The sequence below is a fragment of the Ahaetulla prasina genome, chromosome 4, assembly GCF_028640845.1.
Source record: "Ahaetulla prasina isolate Xishuangbanna chromosome 4, ASM2864084v1, whole genome shotgun sequence".
Taxonomy (NCBI): Eukaryota; Metazoa; Chordata; class Lepidosauria; order Squamata; family Colubridae; genus Ahaetulla; species Ahaetulla prasina.
Window position 1 is genome coordinate 13,714,129 of NC_080542.1, and position 23,406 is coordinate 13,737,534.

At 37.4% G+C, this 23,406-nt stretch overlaps 1 protein-coding gene across 1 annotated transcript; it reads right to left on the reverse strand.

Annotated features, from left to right (window-relative positions):
• Positions 1-8,137: 8,137 nt before the first annotated feature.
• On the reverse strand, positions 8,138-23,128 carry LOC131198734 (vomeronasal type-2 receptor 26-like). Its single transcript, XM_058183706.1, has 4 exons — positions 22,328-23,128; positions 21,033-21,260; positions 20,024-20,150; positions 8,138-9,033 (listed from the first exon to the last, which is right to left on the reverse strand). The coding sequence occupies exons 1-4, from the start codon at positions 23,126-23,128 to the stop codon at positions 8,138-8,140; spliced, it is 2,052 nt and encodes a 683-aa protein (XP_058039689.1).
• Positions 23,129-23,406: the final 278 nt, after the last annotated feature.

The window sequence follows — 23,406 nt, forward strand, 5'->3', positions numbered from 1 at the left end:
GAGAGAGAGAGAGAGAGAGAGAGAGAGAGAGAAGGCAATTCCAGGCAACAAATGTCAAACATGAAACATTTTTCTAGAACTACCCCATTCAAACTTTTTCCAAAGAGAACTTGACCTACCAAGTTATATGTTCCCTACCTCCTATATTTCTTCTTTTGAGAGGTCTTTCAACACTTTGGTTATTGTATTTGTAATCTAATTATGTAATGTAATGACGTTGACATTTTTTTTAACTTTCTTAATCGGAAAAGATCTTTAAGCAGCTCAGAGTCATTTGGGATGGAAACATTGTGTGTTTTGAAAGGAAGGAAGGAAGGAAGGAAGGAAGGAAGGAAGGAAGGAAGGAAGGAAGGAAGGAAGGAAGGAAGGAAGGAAGGAAGGAAGGAAGACCAGTGGAAACAAGTTTTAATTGGGCTACATTTATAGAATAGAATAGAATAGAATAGAATAGAATAGAATAGAATAGAATAGAATAGAATAGAATAGAATAGAATAGAATGACAATTAATTGAAAGACAAAAAGGACAAGTATAAAAAATGGAAAGAGGGGCAAATAACTAAGGCAGAATATCAGCAAATAGCCCGAGTCTGTAAAGATGAAGTGAGGAAAGCTAAGGCTCACAATGAACAAAGGCTAGCGACAAAAGTAAAAAATAACAAAAAAAGTTCCAACATGTTAAAAACAAGAAAAAAGTCAAGGAAACAATTGGCCCATTGCTGGGAGAAAGTGGCAAGAAGGTGACAAGCGACAGGGAGAAAACAGATCTACTTAACTCATTTTTTGCATCTGTCTTTACACAAATGGAAAAAACAATCCAACCTATCAAAAACAGCACCACAAAAAACAGATTAGGAACACAAGTTAAAATAGGGAAGAAAATGGTAAGTGAACATCTGTCTACGAGTACTAGTACTACTGTACTAGACGAGATTAAATCACCAGGACTGGATGGATTACACCACAAGGATCTGAAGGAACTGGCAGATGAAATCTCAGAACCACTGAACTATACCTTTCAAAGATCCTGGAGCACAGGGGAACTGCCAGAGGACTGGAAAAGAGCTGATGTAGTTCCCATCTTCAAAAAAGGGGAAAAAAAAAACAGATCCAGGAAACTATAGACCTATCAGCCTAACCTCAATACCAGGGAAGATTCACCGAACACCTAGAAACAAACAAAGTAATAACCAAAAGCCAACATGGGTTTGTCAAAAACAGATTATGCCAGACTAATCTATTTGCATTCTTTGACAAAGTGACAAAATTAGTGGACCAGAGGAATGCTGTCGATATAATTTATTTGGACTTCAGTAAAGCATTTGATAAAGTAGACCATAACCTACTACTAGATAAAGTAGAAAAATGTGGGTTAGACAGCACCATCACCAGATGGATTTGTAACTGGCTGACCAACTGCACTCAACGTGTAGTCCTCAACGGAACTACATCCACATGGAGGGAAGTATTCAGTGGCGTACCCCAAGGATCTGTTTTAGGCCCAGTACCCTTCAACATCTTCATCAATGACTTGGACGAGGGGATAGATGGGGAACTAATCAAATTTGCAGACAACACCAAGCTGGCAGGAATAGCCAACACTCCAGAAGATAGGCTCAAGATACAGAAAGATCTTGACAGACTAGAACATTGGGCGCTATCTAACAAAATGAAATTCAACAGTGAAAAAAGTAAGGTTCTACATTTAGGCCAAAAAAACAAAATGCACAGGTACCGGATATGTGGTGTCTTGCTCAATAGTAGTACCTGTGAGAAGGATCTTGGAGTCCTAGTGGACAACCATTTAGATATGAGCCAGCAGTGTGCAGCAGCTGCCAAAAAAAGCCAACACAGTTCTGGGCTGCATAAACAGAGGGATAGAAACAAGATCACGTGAAGTGTTAGTGCCACTTTATAATGCCTTGGTAAGGCCACACATGGAATACTGCATTCAGTTTTGGTCCCCACGATGTAAAAAAGATGCTGAGACTCTAGAAAGAGTGCAGAGATGAGCAACAGAGATGATTAGGGGACTGGAGGCTAAAACATATGAAGAATGGTTGCAGGAACTCGGTATGCCTAGTTTAATGAAAAGAAGAACTAGGAGAGACATGATAGCAGTGTTCCAATATCTCAGGGGTTGCCCCAAAGAAAAGGGAGTCAAACTATTCTCCAAAGCACCTGAGGGTAGAACAAGAAGCAATGGGTGGAAACTAATCAAGGAGAGAAGCAACTTAGAACTAAGGAGAAATTTCCTGACAGTTAGAACAATTATTCAGTGGAACAACTTGCTTGCAGATGTTGTAAATGCTCCAACACTGGAAATTTTTAAGAAAATGTTGGATAGCCATTTGTCTGAAATGGTGTAGGGTTTCCTGTCTGGACAGGGGGTTGGACTAGGTGACCTCCAAAGTCCCTTCCAACTCTGTTGTTGTTGTTGTTGTTGTTGTTATTACTACTACTACTACTACTACTACTACTACTACTACTACTACTACTACCCAGAAGTGCCTCTCTGGAGGAGATGGGAAGTAAAGAAGCAATAAATAAATAAACAAACAAACAAAAAAGCAAACAACAAACAAACAAACCAACAAAGGATGTACCTTGAAAAGGAGTATTCTAACAATTCTTCAGGCTCTAGAAAGAAATTTTCTTGAAATGTGAAAGATTTAGTCCATCAGAAATGAGGCTCTGGGATGAGAGTTGAGCCTGTTATGGTGGGTTTACAATTCCTGAAAGAACAGATGAGCATTTTCTGAGTGCTTCTTCTGCTATCTCTTTTTCTCAAGATCCTGTAGCAATCAGGAGCATTTTTGAGAACATCCAAATACCAAAATAACTTTTGGAAGTTTTCTTTTCTTTTTTCTTCTCCTCTTTTCTCTTCTCTTTTGGGAGTACTCTTCTCTTCTCTTCTCTTCTCTTCTCTTCTCTTCTCTTCTCTTCTCTTCTCTTCTCTCCTCTCCTCTCCTCTCCTCTCCTCTCCTCTCCTCTCCTCTCCTCTTTTCTCTTCTTCATTATTCATTCTAATTGTTTGATTGGTTTTCAGTATTATATCATTACAAGAAAGAAGGGATAAGGACAAGTCTTTTTCAGTTTTGTGAAAATATGGACAAAGTAATATGGACAAAGTAATGGAATCTATCATCAACCAATCCATTACCCTCCACCTAGAAACAAACAACCTACTCTCTAATAAACAATTTGGTTTCAGAAAAAAATTATCATGTAACTTACAACTTTTCCACTGCAAAAACATATGGACTACTAATCTTGATCAAGGCAAAGCAATAGATGCAATCTACATAGACTTCTGCAAGCTTTTGACTCAGTAGTGCACGATAAACTTCTCCTAAAACTAAAATCCTACGGCATTTCAGGATCTCTTCACAATTGGATAACTGCTTTCCTATCAAACAGACAACAAGTGGTCAAAATTGGCAATGCTCTATCAAATTCTGTTCCTGTCAAAAGTGGCATTCCTCAAGGCAGCGTTCTTGGACCAACGCTCTTCATACTATACATAAATGATCTCTGTGACCATATCTCAAGTTATTGTGTTCTCTTTGCTGATGATGTCAAACTATTTAACACCACCAACAATACTACTACCCACAACAATACTACTACCCACCACTAACAATACTGCTAAAAAGACCTTGACTTTGTATCCGATTGGTCTCTCAACCAACAAATGCTCAGTCTTACATATTGGAAAAAAGAACCCTAACAATAAGTACAAGCTTGATGTACATTACCTTACAGATGATGCCCACCTTATAAAAGACCTTAGAGTTTTCATATCAAATGATCTAAGTGCCAAACCCACTGCAACTACATAGCAAAAAAGGCTCTAAGAGTTGTAAACCTAATTTTGCGTAGCTTCTTTTTCAAAAACTCTACACTACTAACCAGAGCATACAAAACATTTGCTAGACCTATTCTTGAATACAGCTCACCTGTCTGGAACCCATACCACATCTCTGACATTAATAAAAATTGAATGAGTCCAAAAATATTTTACAAGAAGAGTTCTCCGCTCCTCTGTAAACAACAAAATATCTTATACCACCAGACTTGAAATCCTGGGATTAGAAAACTTAGAACTCTGCCAACTCCAACAAGATCTGTGTTTAACACACAGAATCATCTATTGCAATATCCTTCCTGTTAAAGACTACTTCAGCTTCAATCGCAATAATACAAGAGCAAACAATAGATTCAAATTTAATGTTAACCACTTCAATCTTGATTGCAGAAAATATGACTTTTGTAACAGAGTTGTTAATGCTTGGAACACACTACCTGACTCTGTGGTCTCTTCTCAAGCTCCCAAAAGCTTTAACCAAAAACTGTCTACCATTGACCTCACCCCATTCCTAAGAGGACTATAAGGGGTGTGTGTAAGTACACAAAAGTGCCTACTGTTCCTGTCCTATTGTTTCCTTTCATTGTATGTGCTTGTATATAATGTTGTGACAAAATAATAATAAAAAGTATCACTATGGTTCACAGCTGTCCCAGAGCTTAGCTATTTTTGCTAATCCTGGACTCAATTTCTTTATCCAAAAATACATAGCTCAAGATGATGTTAAACTATTCAATACCACAGACAACTTTGCTACCCTTCAAAATGACCTTGACTATGTATCTCAATGGTCTAACAATTGGCAACTCCAAATCTCTGCTAACAGATGTTCAGTCCTGCACATTGGCAGTAGAAATAAAAACTTCAAATATTTGCTGGCTGTTAATGATCTAAAAGTTGACCCACACTCTGTCAAGGACTTAGGAGTACTCATTTCTAAAGATCTAAGTCTCAGATCTCACTGTAACATCATTGCAAAAAGGCTTTAAGTTTTGTAAATCTTATTTTACGAATTTTTCTCTCTGGTAACACTATACTCCAAACTAGGGCATATAAAACCTTTGCCAGACCTATATTTGATTACTGTTCACCTGCCTGGAACTCTCACTGTATTTCGAATATCATTACATTAGAGAGGGTCCAGAGATATTTTACTAGAAGAGTTCTCCAATCTTCTGCTCAAAATAAAATTCCCTAAACCACCAGGCTTGAAATCTTAGGTCTAGAAAGCCTTGAACTATGTCATTTACATTTCAACCTATGCTTAGTTCATAAGATTATTTACCAAAATGTTCTACCTGTAAATGAATACTTTAATTTCAAGGGCCATTAATAGATTTAAACTCAATGTAATTTGCTGTAATCTTAATTGTAGGAAATATCACTTTTGCAATAAAGTACTAAATGTCTGGAACAATCTACCTGATCCTGTTGTTAGTCTCTCTAATCCCCATATCTTTTACCGTCTACCGTGGACCTTTCATGTTACTTAAGAGGTCCCTAAGATGTCATGCATAAACGCACCAGCGTGCCTACAGTCCCTGTCCTAGCGTTCCCAGTTATATGTAATCATTCTTACTTACTTACTCATACTTACGGGACTGTCTGCTGCTACCGAATACCTCCCACCGACCCGTGCGCTCTCACAGAGAGGGACTCCTCAGGGTGCCGTCGGCCAGACAGTGCCGGCTGGCGACACCCAGGGGAAGGGCCTTCTCTGTGGGGGCCCCCACCCTTTGGAACGAACTTCCCCCAGGACTTCATCAACTTCCCGACCTCCGAACCTTTCGCCGCGAGCTTAAGACACATCTATTTATTTGCGCAGGACTGGACTAGATTTTAAATTCAAATTGGTTTTAATGGGGATTTTATTCTTTTTATTACTATTTTAATTATTCGGCCAGTTATAATAAGTTTTTTAATGGATGTTTTAATTGTATTTATATGTATGTTTTTATTTGGTTGTGAACTGCCCTGAGTCCCTAGGGAGATAGGGCGGTATAAAAATATGAATAAATAAATAAATAAATAAATTCTATGTGTTTATGGCTATGTTTTGCCTATTTACGTCCTTTATTTTTGTACCAAAAAATTTTCATGTGTCCATGTCTGTGTCTACTCTGTTACTTGTTTTCTTGTATTTATTGACAAATAAAATAAATAAATAAGATAATACTTCCCAAGTACTTGAAGCTCTTACATTTGTCATAAAAAAGCTAAAGTATGTTTGCTGAGTACTCATTTGAAAGAGGGAAGTAAAGCTGCAGTGATTGTATTAGTCAATGAGTTAAGATGTATTCAGGCTTTCCAAAAAGAGCAAGAATCTAATTTAATCTAATCTAATCTAATCTAATCTAATCTAATCTAATCTAATCTAATCTAATCTAATCTAATCTAATCCAATCCAATCCAATCCAATCCAATCCAATCCAATCCAATCCAATCTAAATCTTCTATCAACATTTAGCTAACTATGCCTCAACTAGCTACATGGAGCATGGTGGCACATATGGTTAAGGTACTAGTTTGACGATCAGCATTCAAGATCAGGTTGCTGCTGTTGGTTCACATAGGCTTTCATCATTCGCTCCAACTCCTCCTGACACAACAGTTTGAAAGCAAGTGACCGTGAATAGATAGATGAGTACCATTTCATTGAGCAACTTATTGAGGACATTAAAGGAGCCTCTAACTGAGTGTCTCCCAGACAATGGTGATATCACTGACCAAAGTTTGCAGTATTTGCAGAATGATGTCATCATATACCCAATGGCAATGTGATATCATAGGGACTGTCCCTTCCCTCCAAGTACCTATTTGCACAGGAGTAAAGGATTGTTGTGTCTTCTTTGTAATAAAGATGTGTGTGTGTGTGTGTGTGTGTGTGTGTGTGTGTGTGTGTGTGTCTAGGAGAGAGACAGAGAGAGAACGATGTGGGGTAGACATACTAGTCATACATCTATTGAGTTAAAACCTTTATCAATAATTGCATGTCCTTAAAAAGATGTCATTATCCATATAAGATTAGGGATAGAAAGATGAGAAGAAATAAGGATACAAAAATACAGAATTGCTAAACAATCTCATGTTTTTAATTTACATAATAAAACTACTTCAGGAGCTACATGCATTATGTCCAGTGGTGAAATCAGAATTTTTTTTACTACCGGTTATGTGTGCGTGGCTTGGTGGGCGTGGTGTCACTTGGTGAGCATGGCTTGGTGGACATGGCAAGGGAAGGATATTTTCAAAATCTTCATTCTCTCCCCACTCCAGGGGGAAGGATATTGCAAAATCCCCATTCCCATCCCACTCTGGGACCAGCCAGAGGTGGTATTTGCTGGTTCTCCAAACTATTCAAAATTTCTGCTACTGGTTGTCCAAACTGCTCAATATTTCCACTACCGGTACTCCAGAACCTGTCAGAACCTGCTGAATTTCACCCCTGATTATGTCTAATTACATTAGTAGCAATTCAAGTTGCTGGATGTCACCATTCAAGCTAAGCAGGACACAAAATATGGTAACAATACATCAGTGTAGTTTAGAAAGGTCTTCCAGGAGAGACATTAGTCAAAATCTGACTCAGTGCACACTGGAATAGGCCAAGGACTGAGTTTAAAAAACTGAAGTTCCAGAAGCACATAGATCACCCACACTAAAGAATGAATCTGAAGTTGGTGCAAATTTTCTGACAAGGTGCAGCTACTGGCATCAATAGGCAGCCATATTATTGCTTTCTGTCACGCTTTCAAAGTTGGCAGGGTGAAAAATAGAAATCCCTCACATTTTTGGAATGACTTTTAGTTTTAGTGAAGTAAATGTGAAAAAACCTTGAAAATCTCATAAAACTATTCTAAAGATAAACTTATTCCTAGCAAAATTGAGGAAAAGATATCCTGAATCTCTTTCTTATGTCCTGCCTTTCTTTTACTTAGGAATATCTTATTTTGAAAGGGATGTTTTGAAGCCCATGGGCTGCAGGATTTAAATCAATTCATTTTTGTATTCATGCATATTTTATCTTGTTCTTGATTAGCTATTGCCTACTATTCTAATTAGGGCTCAGAATCATTATATAACATTAAAAAAAGATTAAGGGAACATTCTAGGTTCTGAAGTGAACTTCTCAGAATTATTGCTTTGTATGTCCTATTGATGTGATGATGGACAGAAAAAGGCAAAAACTCAATTTCGGCAAAAAAAATATCCTTATACGCTAAAAGCAACCAATTAGGATTCATTCAAGGGATATGGTGTTAAAATCAGTTTCATTTTTTCATTAGTTGCTCCTTCTTATTCAGATTAGGTCTCAGAACAATGATATAGCATTTGGGGGAAAATATGCAGACCAGTAATCCAACTGCAGATGCCAAAATGGAGAAGATCTCCACAGCCACCATGTATTTACCCTTGGTACTCAAATAGGTGGGAACAAACGACACCCAGACACTGCAAAAGACCAACATGCTGAAGGTGATAAATTTGGCTTCATTAAAGGTGTCAGGCAAATTCCTAGCTAGGAAGGCCACAGTGAAACTGAAAGCAGTCAAGAACCCCAGAAAACCAAGCACTGTATAAAACATAGTGGTTGAACCTTCATTACATTGCAGAACAATTTCTTCAGCCATGGAGTGCATGTCAGAATCTGGGAAGGGAGGAGAAATTGTGATCCACACCACACAAATGCAGAATTGTATCAGGGAGCAAGATAGGACAATAGAAAAAGCCAGCTTATTCCCCACCCATTTTCGCATTTTGGATCCGGGCTTGGTGGCCATGAAAGCAAGGACTACTATGATTGTTTTCCCCAATATACAAGAAAGAGCTACAGAGAAAATGACTCCAAAAGCAGTTTGTCTCAAGATACATTTCACTTGGTCAGGTTGCCCAATGAAGAGCAAAGTACAAAGGAAAGAGAGCAGGAGAGCAGCAAGAAGGCTATAAGTGAGATTTCTATTATTGGCTTTCACAATAGGTGTGTCCTGATATTTCATGAATATCCTGAGCACCACAGCTGAGATGACAGAAAAGGAGACTGCAATCACCGCCAAAGAAATCCCCAAAGGTTCTTGATAAGTTAAATAAATTATACTTTTTGGAAGGCAACTATCCTTATCCCTGTTTGGATATTGATCCTCTGGACAAGGGAAACAGTCATCCAAGTCTGAAAAAGAAACCATTCATAGAAACATTATCTCATCATTCCATTTTCAATATGCTCCAATTTTCAATAATTCTGTAGACTTAACGGGATTCCAATTTGATTACTAGAATGTCCTTTATATGGTGCTGCCCTTGAAGACCATTTCAAAAGCATAAGTGGTTTGCATTGTAGTGGACATGCACTTTACTCACCTAGTTCTATTACTCTGCATGAGCTATACTGGGTCCTAATTGCTTACTCTATGCAATTCAATTTTCTGATTATCAGCATTAAATCCCTGGATGTCACTGGGCCAAATTATAGGTGAGATCAACTTTCTTCAATGGTATCTGTCTTTCTCAAAAAGTCTGATAGGTTGCATACACCAGATCTTTTGTGTTAAATGTGGTCATCTGAGAGTTCAGAGTTGTATCTGGTCTGTAGTATCCAGCCTTTTCCAATATTTTTCCATCGGAATTATCCCTACCCTTTTAACTTCATAGCAGGTTTGGAAAACCTTATTGTACCCCTAAAGTATTAGGCTAGAATGGGGGTTGACTCAGGTGTCTGATTTATCTGGTACTTGCTGGCAAGAGTAGTTTTTTAAATTATTATGTTTCTAAATATTGTGGTAAGCCACATAGGTTGATTATATGAGATAGTCCATATACATTCCAGAATTCAATCAATCAAAATTACCTCTACTTCCAAAAATAAGGGGCAAAGGTTTCTGGAAAATACTGTTTTTAATTTTTGAGTAAAACATAACAAGGTGTCAGGCCTGGGAACCATATTAGACTTTAGGTTTCCAGACGCTGCCACATTTTTCCCCTGAGGGGAAGAAGGGGGGCTGACGGGTATGGTAACATTCTTCAAAGGGTCAAGGTCAGATGGTGTTCACATCTGCAGGAAGAGTGGCAAGAAGATATTCGAATGAACTGGAAGAATGTGGGACCATGTGACCATCAAAGGGGTCAGGGGGGTGGGACTCTTGGGGTTTGTATAACTGGGAAAAGAATCCGGAACTTCAGTTTTGGAATTGCACTCATCATGTGCCAGTCTCCTCATGCTAATAAAGAACTCTGGAAAAGAAATGCCTCCGAGTTTCTTTTACGCAGAAGAGGTATTTCTGGAACCTTGACATTATTCCAAAACTCATAACTTTTTTTTGCTAACGGTACCCTCTCCTCCTCTCAGAGGGGGCCCGTTAGAGGGGTGCTGGGCCCCAGTCTCCGCAACCTCCACAGCGGTGCAAAGACCCAGTGAAGATGGAAGAGCAGCAAGTTGAAAGCGTAGAAGGAGCACCGGAACATAAATCTGATGATTTAGTTGAAGTCACCTATTTCCCATCGGAAGAGAGGACTCGAAGCCCCGAAGTGGTAGAGCCTGCTTGTCAGCTTGGAGCACGGCCCAAGGACTCTGATTCATGGGTAAGCTGCCAGTCGGGAGAAAACATTTCCCCGGGGCGGAATGGAGAGCCCCCTCCCTCTTCTCAACCTCACTGGAGGACAGTAAAACCTGGAGAATCGGGAGAGTCACTGGATTGGGACCTGAGAAATCCCCTGAAATCCCAGTCTCTATTAGACCTCCCTGAAACTTTTGAGCGTCTGGAAGTGAGGCCCTGCATAAGCTCAGCCCACCCACCTCGAGAGCCTTTAGCTCAGCCTAAATTCACCTGCCCTCCCACCAGAGAGAGAGAAATTACTGAAGCTCGAAGCCATTTCGATGGACGCAGAAACACCGTTCCCTTCAACCCCCTTCCGCATTGGAGATAACGTCTTTTTGTCTACTAAGTATCTAAGATTAAGAATACCCAGCAGAAAATTCGGTCCAAAATTTTTGGGTCCTTTCCCCATTGTAAAAATTATTAATCCCGTTACCGTCCAACTCAAACTCCCTCGCATGTTGGGGAAAATACACCCGGTATTCCATACCAGCTTATTAAAACCTGCTAAACATTCTGATCTGAGACCTCACCCTACCGCTCCCCCACCCCCCTTGATAATCCAAGGGGAAACCCACTATGAAATCAAGAAGATTCTTGACTCTAGACTCTACAGAGGTCAATTACAATACTTAGTCCACTGGAAGGGATACCCATTATCGGAATCTACTTGAGTCAAAAGTTGGAAAGTAAATGCGGACAATTTAATTAAACAATTTCACGACACTTTCCCTGACAAACCTAAGAAACCTCTTGGAGAGGGGAGGGGGGGTAGAAGGGAATTGTGGACCACTGACACTCTTCTTTATCGACTCTTTGTTTTCTTTCCTAGGATGTAGCTTCTTTTCCAAGGGGGGACGCCTGTCAGGCCTGGGAACCATATTAGACTTTAGGTTTCCAGACGCTGCCACATTTTTCCCCTGAGGGGAAGAAGGGGGGCTGACGGGTATGGTAACATTCTTCAAAGGGTCAAGGTCGGATGATGTTCACATCTGCAGGAAGAGTGGCAAGAAGATATTCGAATGAACTGGAAGAACGTGGGACCATGTGACCATCAAAGGGGTCAGGGGGGTGGGACTCTTGGGGTTTGTATAACTGGGAAAAGAATCCGGAACTTCAGTTTTGGAATTGCACTCATCATGTGCCAGTCTCCTCATGCTAATAAAGAACTCTGGAAAAGAAATGCCTCCGAGTTTCTTTTACGCAGAAGAGGTATTTCTGGAACCTTAACATAACATAACATAACATCAGAGTTGGAAGGGACCTTGGAGGCCTTCTAGTCCAACCCCCTGCCCAGGCAGGAAACCCTACACCATCTCAGTCAGATGGTTATCCAACATTTTCTTAAAAATTTCCAGTGTTGGAGCATTCACAACTTCTGAAGGCAAGTCGTTCCACTTATTAATTGTTCTAACTGTCAGGAAATTTCTCCTTAGTTCTAGTAGTAGGTTAGTTCTAAGTTGCTTCTTTCCTTGATCAGTTTCCACCCATTGCTTCTTGTTCTACCCTCAGGTGCTCTGGAGAACAGCCCAACTCCCACTTCTCTGTGGCAGCCCCTGAGATATTGGAACACTGCTATCATGTCTCCCCTGGTCCTTCTTTTTGTTAAACTAGACATACCCAGTTCCTGCAACCGTTCTTCATATGTTTTATCCTCCAGTCCCCTAATCATCTTTGTTGCTCTTCTCTGCACTCTTTCTAGAGTCTCAACATCTTTTTTACATCGTGGCGACCAAAACTGGATGCAATATTCCAAGTGTGGCCTTACCAAGGCATTATAAAGTGGTATTAGCACTTCACGTGATCTTGATTCTATCCCTCTGTTTATGCAGCCCAGAACTGTGTTGGCTTTTTTAACAGCTGCTGCACACTGCTGGCTCATATCTAGATGGTTATCCACTAGGACTCCAAGATCCCTCTCACAGGTACTACTATTGAGCAAGGTACCACATATACGGTACTGGTGCATTTTGTTTTTTGGCCTAAATGTAGAACCTTACTTTATTCACTGTTGAATTTCATTTTGTTAGATAGCGCCCAATGTTCAAGTCTGTCAAGATCTTTCTGTAACTTGAGCCTATCTTCTGGAGTGTTGGCTATTCCTGCCAGCTTGGTGTCATCTGCAAATTTGATGAGTTCCCCATCTATCCCCTCGTCCAAGTCATTGATGAAGATGTTGAAGAGTACTGGGCCTAAAACAGAGCCTTGGGGTACTCCACTGCATACTTCCTTCCATGTGGATGTAGTTCCATTGGGGGACTACATGTTGAGTGCGCGATTGTTCAGCCAGTTACGAATCCATCTGGTGGTGGTGCTGTCTAACCCACATTTTTCTACTTTATCTAGTAGTAGGTTATGGTCTACTTTATCAAATGCTTTACTGAAGTCCAAGTAAATTATATCAACAGCATTCCTCTGGTCTACTAATTTTGTCATTTTGTCAAAGAATGCGATAAGATTAGTCTGGCATGATCTGTTTTTGACAAACCCATGTTGGCTTTTGGTTATTACTTTGTTTGCTTCTAGGTGTTCGGTGATTCGTTGCTTGATTATCTTTTCCAGAATCTTCCCCGGTATTGAGGTCAGACTGATAGGTCTGTAGTTTCCTGGATCTGTTTTTTTTCCTTTTTTGAAGATGGGAACTACATCAGCTCTTTTCCAGTCCTCTGGCAGCTCCCCTGTGCTCCAGGATCTTTGAAAGATATAGTTCAGTGGTTCTGAGATCACGTCTGCCAGTTCCTTCAGAACCTTGGGGTGTAATCCATCTGGTCCTGGTGATTTGAACTCGTCTAGGGTAGACAGGTGTTCACTTACCATTTTCTTCCCTATTTTAACTTGTGTTAAAATTAAACTTGACACAAGGGATAATTCAAATCTGAGATATCTACTAATATTCCAAGTTAGAAGGAAGTGATTGGTTTTATCATTAACGAGCTCACTGAAGTATGAAAAGAATTTCAAATGTTTCTTTGGTCTCAATAACAATATGTTGCAAAGCTTAGAGGCTCCAGTGACATCACCGCTCCTGCTGGGTGCTCTAACAGAGCACTCCGTGTTAGAAGATTGTAAAAGTCAGTGAAACAGAAAAAATCACTGTTCACTGAGCTTAGCAGACCCTCTGGGAAAAAGGGGGTTATGCAGAGTTGTGGAAAAGTGGCAGACCTGACAGGGGGTTTGCTCTTAAGAGCGAATTTTCCTGGATTTATGGTCCCACCGAATTCCACTGCCTCCAACTTCAAACACGCTCCTGTTTTGATATTTGGAGAGAACATAATACAGAAGAGAGGGATTTTACCTTCTTTTCTGATAGGCACCAATCATTTTCGAGGATTGATTTTATTTTGATTACTAATGACTTGTATTCTAGAGTGAAGAAGACGAAGATTTGTTCAAGAACTTTATCTGATCATAGTCCAGTTTGGATTGAATTTGATCGGGAAAAGGAGGCTAGGAGATCATGGAGGTTGAATGAGAATTTGTTTAAATATGAACAAAATGTAAATGAATGTAAAAAACAAATGAAAGAATTTTTTATTATGAATATGAAAAAAGAGACATCTATAGAGATGATTTGGGACTCCAGTAAGGCTTATATGAGAGGAAATCTTATACAAATGAATATTAAATACAAAAATAAATTGCAGAAAAGAAAAGGAACTGGAAGAGGAAATTAAAAGAAAGAACAATTATTGATAAAATAGCCCAGGAAATAGTAAAATAAAAGAATCAATAAATATATTGAGAGGTCAGTTTAATATGTTGATGGCAGATCAAGTAGCAATTAATTTACAATATGTAAAACATAATACGTTTAATAATGCCAATAAGCCAGGAAGATGGCTTGCCTATTTAATAAGGAAAAAACAGAAATCACGAACGATTGATAAAATAGAATATAGGGGTAAGGAAGTTTATCAAAAGAACTTGATTAAAAAAGCATTTTTAGAGTATTATAGTAAGTTATATTCTAGGGATATGGTTGATGATACAGAGATAGAAAGATATTTACAACAACAAAATATTTGTGAGCTTACAGAAAATCAAAGAGAAGAATTGAATCAATTAATTACTTCAGAGGAAATTTTCTTAGCAATCAAACAACTTAAAATCGGTAAAGCACCAGGAACAGATGGTTTAACAGCTGTTTATTATAAAAATTTACAAAATGAGATGGTTGAACCACTTAAAGAGTTATTTAATAAAATTCAAATGGGAGGAGATGTTCCCCCTTCATGGAGGACAGCCTTTATTTCGTTAATACCGAAGGAAGATCGAGATGGTATTAAAGCAGAGAATTATAGGCCTATATCACTTTTAAATACTGATTACAAGATATTTACCAAGATATTGGCTAATAGATTAATGCCAGTGATGAATCAAATAATTCATAATGATCAGTCAGGATTTATTAAGGGTAGGCAGATGAGATATAATGAGGCAAATCGTAAATTTACTTGAATATTTGGAACGAAACAACCAAGTATCAGCGGCATTCCTTTTTAGATGCTGAAAAGCTTTTGATAGATTGGATTGGCAGTTTTGTTTAAAGTAATAGAAAAATGCAATTTGGGGATTATTTTATTCGTGCAATTAAAGCAATATATCAGAAGCAAACAGCACAAATAATAGTAAATGGTGGGTTAACAGAAACTTTTAAAATTGAGAAAGGACGAGACAGGGATGTCCCTTGTCCCCATTACTTTTATTTTAACTTTAGAAATTCTCCTGAATAACATACGTGGTTCCGATCGAATAAAGGGAATTAGAGTTAAACATCAAGATTATAGATTAAGAGCTTTTGCAGATGACCTGGTTGTTACTGTATCTCAACCAATATACTCAGTAACTGGTTTAAAAGATATAATTGGTCAGTATGGTAAAGTATCTGGATTTAAGGTGAATCAGCAAAAGACAAAGATGATAACTAAAAATATGAATATACAACAAAAGAAGAGTTAGAAAGAACTTCAGGTTTTGAAATCGTTAAAAGGTTAAATAGTTAGGAATATATATTACAGCTTCAAATGTTAAATTATACAAAAATAATTATGAGATATTGTGGCAGAAGGTATGGAAAGAAATGGAGAGTTGGAAGAAGTTACAACTATCTTTGCTGGGAAGAATAGCGGCTATAAAATGAATGTTTTGCCCAGGTTTTGTTTTGTTTCAAATGATACGGTGTTTAAGAATGATATTAAATTACAGGAATGGCAAAAGGATTAGTAAATTTGTATGGATGGGCAAAAACCAAGAATAAAATTAAAAGTAATGCAGGATATAAGGGAAAGGGGGTCTTAAAATGCCTAATTTAAAATTGTATTATGAAGCAGTTGTTTTATCATTAATTACTGATTGGATTAATTTAACTGAGGAAAGAGTTCTGAATATAGAAGGTTATGGTTTGTTATATGGGTGGCATGCCTATTTATTATATGATAAGAAAGTTGATAAAATATTTAAAAATAATATAATTAGAAATGCATTATTGAGGGTTTGGAGGAAATATCAATACAAATAAGATGGAAAGATTCCAATATGGGCAAACCGAGACACATGATAGAAAATATAAATATATATCAAAAGATGGAGGTAGTTACTTATAAAGAACTTCTTTGTATGGAAAAGGGGAGTTACAATTAAAATCTAGAGAAAAGATGGGGAAGAAGGAAAAATTATACATGGTTCCAATATGGACAATTACAAGCTAGATGGAAATTAGATCAAAAAATAGGTGTTAAGCAAATTGAGGATAATTTGTTAAAACAAATGAGAGATCAAGGTCAACAGCATATTAAGAGGTTGTATAATGTATTAGTAGAAATAGATTCAGAGACTGATTTGGTTAAGGATTGTATGATTAAGTGGGCACAAAATTTTCAGCAACCAATAATGTTGGAAACTTGGGAAAGAATTTGGGTGAGGAATGTTAAATTTACACAAGCGCAAAATATGAGTGAAAATTTTTATAAGATGTTTTATAGATGGCATTTAGACCCCCAAAAATTGTCATGTATGTATCCTAATGTACAGGCTAAATGCTGGAGATGTGATTGTGAAGATGCTACTTATTATCATATATGGTGGACTTGCAAAAAAGTTAAAGCATTTTGGATTAAAGTATGGTGGATCATGCAGAATATTTTGAAAAAGAAGATTAAGTTTACCCCGCAGTTCTTTTTACTAGGAATAATTATGGATTGTACAGCTATAGAGACTAAATTGATTCTGAACTTAATAACAGCCGCAAGACTTTTGATTGCTCAATATTGGAAGAAAGAAGAATTACCTACAATTGAAGAATGAACTCTTAAAGTATCAAATCTGGCAGAAATGGCAAAAATTTCTGCTTACTTGAAAGACTATACACAAGAAAAATATATTTTAGAATGGAAAATGTGGATTGATTATATTCAAAATAAGTATCAGATAAAAAAATATCAAATAGCATATGAGTAAATTTAGGAAATAATTTGTATTAGATATATTTTTGAAGGAGAGGGGAATTGAGAGTGTGAATAAGCGTGGAGAGACTAGAGATTATAATTTAGGAATTATTTTAGATTATGATTGTTAGTTTTGATACCCTGCATTTTGTTCTGGGAAGTCGGGGTGGGGGTGGGGGTAAAGGGAAGGAATTGGGGGTTGAGGTTAGTGATGGAGTGATGGTTAATGTACAGGGATTATTGAAGATGTATAAATATAATTAATGTAGGGTCGGGTCTGACCAGTTGCCATTTTAGAACGGTGGGGAGGGAAAAAAGAGAGAGTAGGAGGTAGGAAAGAGGAGAAGAGGAAGGAAGAGGGGTAGAAGAGGGAGAAGAGTGTAGGGTGGAGGGAGGAGAGGAGGTAGATAAGAGAAGGAGAGGAAGGTTTGGAAAGTAAAAGAAGGTAGAAGAGGGAAGAAGGTTAAAAAGGGGGGTGGTGACTGGGCAGGCCCGACTAATTGTATATAACTGTACATTGGATGAATTATTTGATAAGATTGTAAAAATAAAACTTTTTTATAAAAAAAAAACAAAAAAACACGCTCCTGTGGTTTTTTTCAGGAAAAAGGAGTAGGGGGGTCATTTCTGCTCAAAAGGACTTATTAAATTGATTGATTTTCTAAGCAGACGGGAATTTCACAAGCGTTCAATCTTTGATGTAGAATCAGCACGGCAAGTACCGACTCCCTTTTTGAAACCTGAAACCTTTCTTTGTCTTTGATTAATTGACTTTTAAAATGGCGTCTGAAAGTGAAAGTAAAATTTTTTAGTACGATAAAGTAGCGTTATTTGTGGATTGTTACAAACGGAGTTTTTTTTATACTGAAAGGAGGGAAGGAAAGTTGTTAAGTTTAAATTCCTGATTCTTTTGAAGACAGAATGGCAGCTAAACCTTTAAAGCCTTCTGGAAGAAGGGGATCTGAAGCAAGTCTTGAGGATATATTGAAAGTACAATTAAAACTTTCTGAAGATAGGCAAAAAGAGATGATGGAGAATTTTAATGCAAAAATAAGAGAAGATATTCTCATGGCAGTTCAAGGACTGAGTAAAAAAATTGAGGGATTGGAAGTGGAAATGCAACAGATCTCTCAGTCAAATAAGCATTTAGAAGACAAAATGAAAGGTGTTCAGAAAAAAGTGGATCAAAATGAAGATCAGGTTGTGATATTACAGTATAAACTTATGGAAGGAGCTCTTAGAATCCGTGGTATTCAAGAAGAGCGAGGAGAAGACTTAAGAAAAATTATATCAGAAGCATTGGCTGAATTTATTGAAGTGGAACCCCAAGAGGTAGCTTACCAAATTGATAAAATATATAGAGTTAACTTCTGGATTGCAAGACAGAGAAAGCTTCCTCGGGACATTGTGGTTTATTTTGTGAAAAGGACTATGAGAAATCAGATTCTGCAAGTTTCATATCAGACAACTTTAAAAATTGGAGAACAGGAGCTGAAGGTGCTGAAAGAGATTCCTTCAAAGATGTTAAGAGATAGGAAGGAATTTGTTTTTTTTACACAAGAACTTAAAAAACATCAGATTCAATTCAGATGGGAGGTGCCAGTTGGACTGACAGTATTCTATCAAGGAAGGAGATATAGAATTGACACTGTTTTAAAGGCAAAGGATTTTCTTTCTACAGTTTTGAAAGTCGAAATAGAAGTGATAGAAAAACTTCAAGAGATTCAAGAAGGCGTGGTGATCCAAGAGCCTTTATTGCTGCCAGTATCAGAGGAACCACAAGAGCAAAGGGTGACAAGAGGAGCTCTTAAGCGTAAAGAAGAGCAACAGTCTCAAAGTAAAAGTCAGGATCCCATTATGGAAGCTGTGGGAGGAGCTAGACGGAAGATACCGGAGGAGGAGCTTCCGTTGTCTGCTTCAAAGCTTCAGGAGGCCAGTAATGGCAAATAGAATTTTGTCATGGAATGTCAATGGCTTGAATTCAGCTCAGAAAAGAAGGAAAATATTTCACTACTTGGAACAATTTAAAAATGATGTGATTTGTTTGCAAGAGACACATATAAAATTATCAGACCAAAAATATTTAATTAACTCAAAATTGGGTAAACATTTTGTTGCATCAGCTTTGGAAAAGAAGCATGGAATTGTTGTATATATCAGGAAGGATATACCAGTTAAGTTAATTGAGGCAGATATTCAAGGAAGATTTATTGCTATTGAACTGGTGATAGATGCAAAAAAGACTTTGCTGATAGGTATTTATGCACCTAATCAGCAACAAGAAAAGTTTTACAAAATGTTACACGAGAGGTTGACCCTCTGGGATTATAGTTCGTTTATTTTATTAGGAGACTGGAATGGAGTAGTTGATACAAGAAGGGATAAGAGAACCTCCTCCAAGAAGATACCTATACATGCAAAACTACCAAAATCCTTTTTTGAAATGATGAATAATTAGAAAGTTATTTTATGTAATGGGGAGGGGGTTGGGAGATGAAAAGCTTTGGATGTGGTTATTTGGATTGGAAGGGAAAATTTTATTCTATGTTTGGTTTATGTATAACAATACCTTGTGATTGACCCGGGAAGCCGGGAGGGGAGGGGAGGGGGTTTTTTGTGTGGGAGGGGGGAAAAAGGGGGAAAAATGTTTTTGTTTTTTAAAACTCTTTCAATAAAAAAAAAATATGTTGTAAAGCTTAGACCCCATTAATATTTATTGTATCATTGATACATTTAATATATGACTTACAGCAGTTTATTTAGTAAGTGCTGGACATTACAATGGCTCTGAAAAAAGTGACTTATGACTGTTTTTCACACTTATGACCATTGCAACATCCCCTTAGTCACGTGTAAAAAATCAGAAACGTGGGAACTAACTTGTTTTTTATATTTGCAGAGTCCTGGGGTCAGGTGATCACCTTGTGAGGCCTCCTGACAAACAAATCAATCTAGATTCACTTAAAAAGTGGTTACTACCTTAACAACTATAGTCAGTGATTTACTTAACAGCTATAGGAAGAAGTGTTTTAAAATAGGGCAAAACTCACTTAACAAACATTTCATTTAGGAACAGATGTTTTGAGATCAATTCTAGTTATAACTCTAGGACTTCTTTGCTTACCCAATTGGTCAGCTATCTTCCCTTCTGGACATACTTTACAGTCATAGCAGCAAGATAATTTTCCTTCCACTTTTATCTTGCTATGGCCAAGAGGACATTCCTTGTTACAGATGGAAAGAGGTAATGCCTGCTCATAAATAAAACCAGAATTTACACAGAATTTATTTTTTGTGATTGTTCTTTTCACCAACTGTACACACACACTCTTCCTATTTAATCCAAACATCCATGTTGCAATTAGCAGTTTTCTCCCTGATTTAAACTCCCTACTGTATCTTTAACTGCTTATTTCATACCTATTACATGAATCATTCCCAATAATTGTATTCTAAAGATCAGTTTGGGGCAATGTACCAGAAGCTGATATGGAAAAATCTGGATCCCTCTGAGTATGCCCACCTTTTTTGGGGGGTGGCGGGAGGAGTTTTTTTTAATAAAAAAAACTTTATTTATTTTTAAACATAAAATAAAAAAACCTCATCAAATCAATTCCATTACAATGTGCTGTAAGAGTGTTAGCATATCTTCCTGTGCATTCACAAAATAATCATCTCTTCCATACGTATATCTTATACTCATTTTTCCTAACATATCTTTCCATTTAACCAATTATAGAATAAATCCCATATTTTATAATATTATTATAATTTCAAATGTTAATTTACTCATCTCTGCACATTCCAACATTTTTCTAATTATTTCATCTCGCAAAGGTAACTTTTCATTTTTCCAATTTTTTGCAAATACAATCCTAGCTGCTGTAATAATATTCACAATCAAATATTTTATATCTCTAGTATATATCTCCGGTATAATTACCAACAGAAAGTTTTCTGGCTTAAAGTCAGTATGCCCTCCTTGAGGTCCTTCTTTGTTGTGATGTCAAATCAAATCAAATATCTATATTATGGTCCTTAAACAGGCTTGATTAAGAAAGGGGAGTGCTGTAAAATGGATAGTTTAACGTAGGAAAATTATTAGGCCATGAAAAGGGAAAAATAAGGCCTACCTGGTTAAACAAGAGAGGCCAAAAAGCTTCCTTGGCAGAAATGGTGAGTAGCTTGTCTGGGGGAGCCATGGGGTCAATCTTTCCAATTTGAACTTTCAGAAAGGACTTGTTTGGAAATGTGGCCCAATTGAAAATATCAAATCCAGTTTCTAATTCCCCATTGGGGCCAAATGAAACCTGTTCTCCAGCGCTGTTGTTAAAGGAGACTTGTTGCAAAAAACGGTGGAGCTAACAGAAGGAGAAAAAAACAGGAAAGAAACAGGAAAGTTATCACAATAAAATTTCAATTTGTTTCTTTCAATTTGGCCTAGGCTTAATGAAAAGTAAGCTGTTGGATTTTGCATCACTCCACACAATTTCACCCTGGGGAGAAAAATATAATTTTTATCAAATGCAGTTTCTATTTTCAGATGAAAAATTGTCAGATGAGATTTCTTATTATTATTTTATTATTATAATTCCCTTTTTTTGTTTTTGTTTACATTTATACCCCGCCCTTCTCCGAAGACTCAGGGCGGCTTACAGTGTATAAGGCAATAGTCTCATTCTATTTGTATATTTTTACAAAGTCAACTTATTGCCCCCCCAACAATCTGGGTACTCATTTTACCTACCTTATAAAGGATGGAAGGCTGAGTCAACCTTGGGCCGGGCTTGAACCTGCAGTAATTGCAGGCTTTGTGTTCTTAATAACAGGCTTTTACCAGTGTGAGCTATCCGGCCCACTTCAAATCTTAGTGTCTAAGGAGATTCTTGGTCATCCAAACATTGGTTGTCCCTAAGATATTTTTTTCAAAAGGCAACAGGACTTTCTTTTTTTTTACCTTGAAGATGTTTTGCTTCTCATCCTGGAAGCTTCTTCAGTTCTGAATTGAAGCAAAACACTTTCACGGAAAACAAAGAAAGTTCCAAAAGTTGCCTTTTGGAAAAGCACCTTTGGGACCTTCGAATCATAGTAACTCAAAATTCAGCTGGTGAGGAATGCTATTCAGTAGCAAAGTAGTTTTCAGGTTCCTACATTAAAAATTGTCAAAATAATGGATTGAATAAGATCCTGCACATATTATTTTAGATATGAAATAAAGTTGGTATGTTACATATTTCTAACTTTCTCTACATTTAAGCATTAGATTAATATTTATTTTTTATCTTCTTTCATATGAAAGTACCAAGTACTTCCATATAGCTTTCAAAACTATCTGTAAAGCATTATAATAGTTAAAACAAAGCAAAACAAAAAAACCAAAACATTCTTATTCTTAATTTTCCCGAAAATTTTCATTACACAACATTACTTGCCAAGGTGATCGGAGGAAGAGCTTCCATCTCCTCTCGTCCATTTTCCGACCCCCTTTGAGTTTGGAAGAGCGCATGGCCTTCAGAGCATGTGCCACAGCATAGACTGCATTGGAGACACTGTAGCTATGTGCATTCATGGTGGTCTCAAAGACAGAATTAGGAAGAGTCTCCAGCTTCTCTTCTCCAGTGCAGATCATTTCAGCATTCTCATCCGTAATATCACTGGAGAATGAGCATTCAAATACATCTTTCCAGAAATCCCTTATAAACCCATCGTCTTTTTCTAAATTTGGGTTTCTCTTCTGCATAAATTGTTGGAATCCGGTCAGTTGCTTTGAGTGAATTGCAAAAGAAAGTGCACCATGGAGAAAATCAATGGGCAATGGTCTCTGCATTAGAATGGATGAGAATTCCATTTGGGCTGTCATGATCCAAATTTTGGACCTTCTCTCCTTTGGAATATTATCATAATTGAAAAAATAGATCATTAGTCTCAAAGGTACCAAGCCTGCAATTTCAGCACTTAAGATAACTGCAATGACTGTACTTTCCATGATTACTTTGAATATTTTACCTGCATTTTCTATCCACTCAGCAGCTGCATTACCATATGTCATCGGGGGAAGACATTCTATAAAATCAAAGCAGATTCCTCTCTCTGAAAACATGGAAAGCCTCTTTTTAATGAACCTGTCTCTTTCTTCCTCAAACAGAGAAACTAACCCAACCCAGGTCCATCCAAAATGTAACAGTAAGTGAAGTATTCCTTTAAATTGATGGGTTTCCTCTGGGAACATCCATTTGACAAACGTTGCTGTTTCAATATTTACCAATGGAACTGATCCATATGAGATCTAAAGGGAGAAAGTCAGAAGAACATAGAAATGAAGGATTTCTTCCGAAATAAAAAATAATAATAAAAACCAATGCATGTGTGTTTATTTAATCCAATCTCTGGGTTTAAGTGGAATACAAAAATAGGGAGCTTAAAAATTAGTTTCACATGACATCTGCAACATTGCTCATCAAGCAAAAAGGGACGGTCTTTTCAAGATATTCTTATTCATGGTTTTGC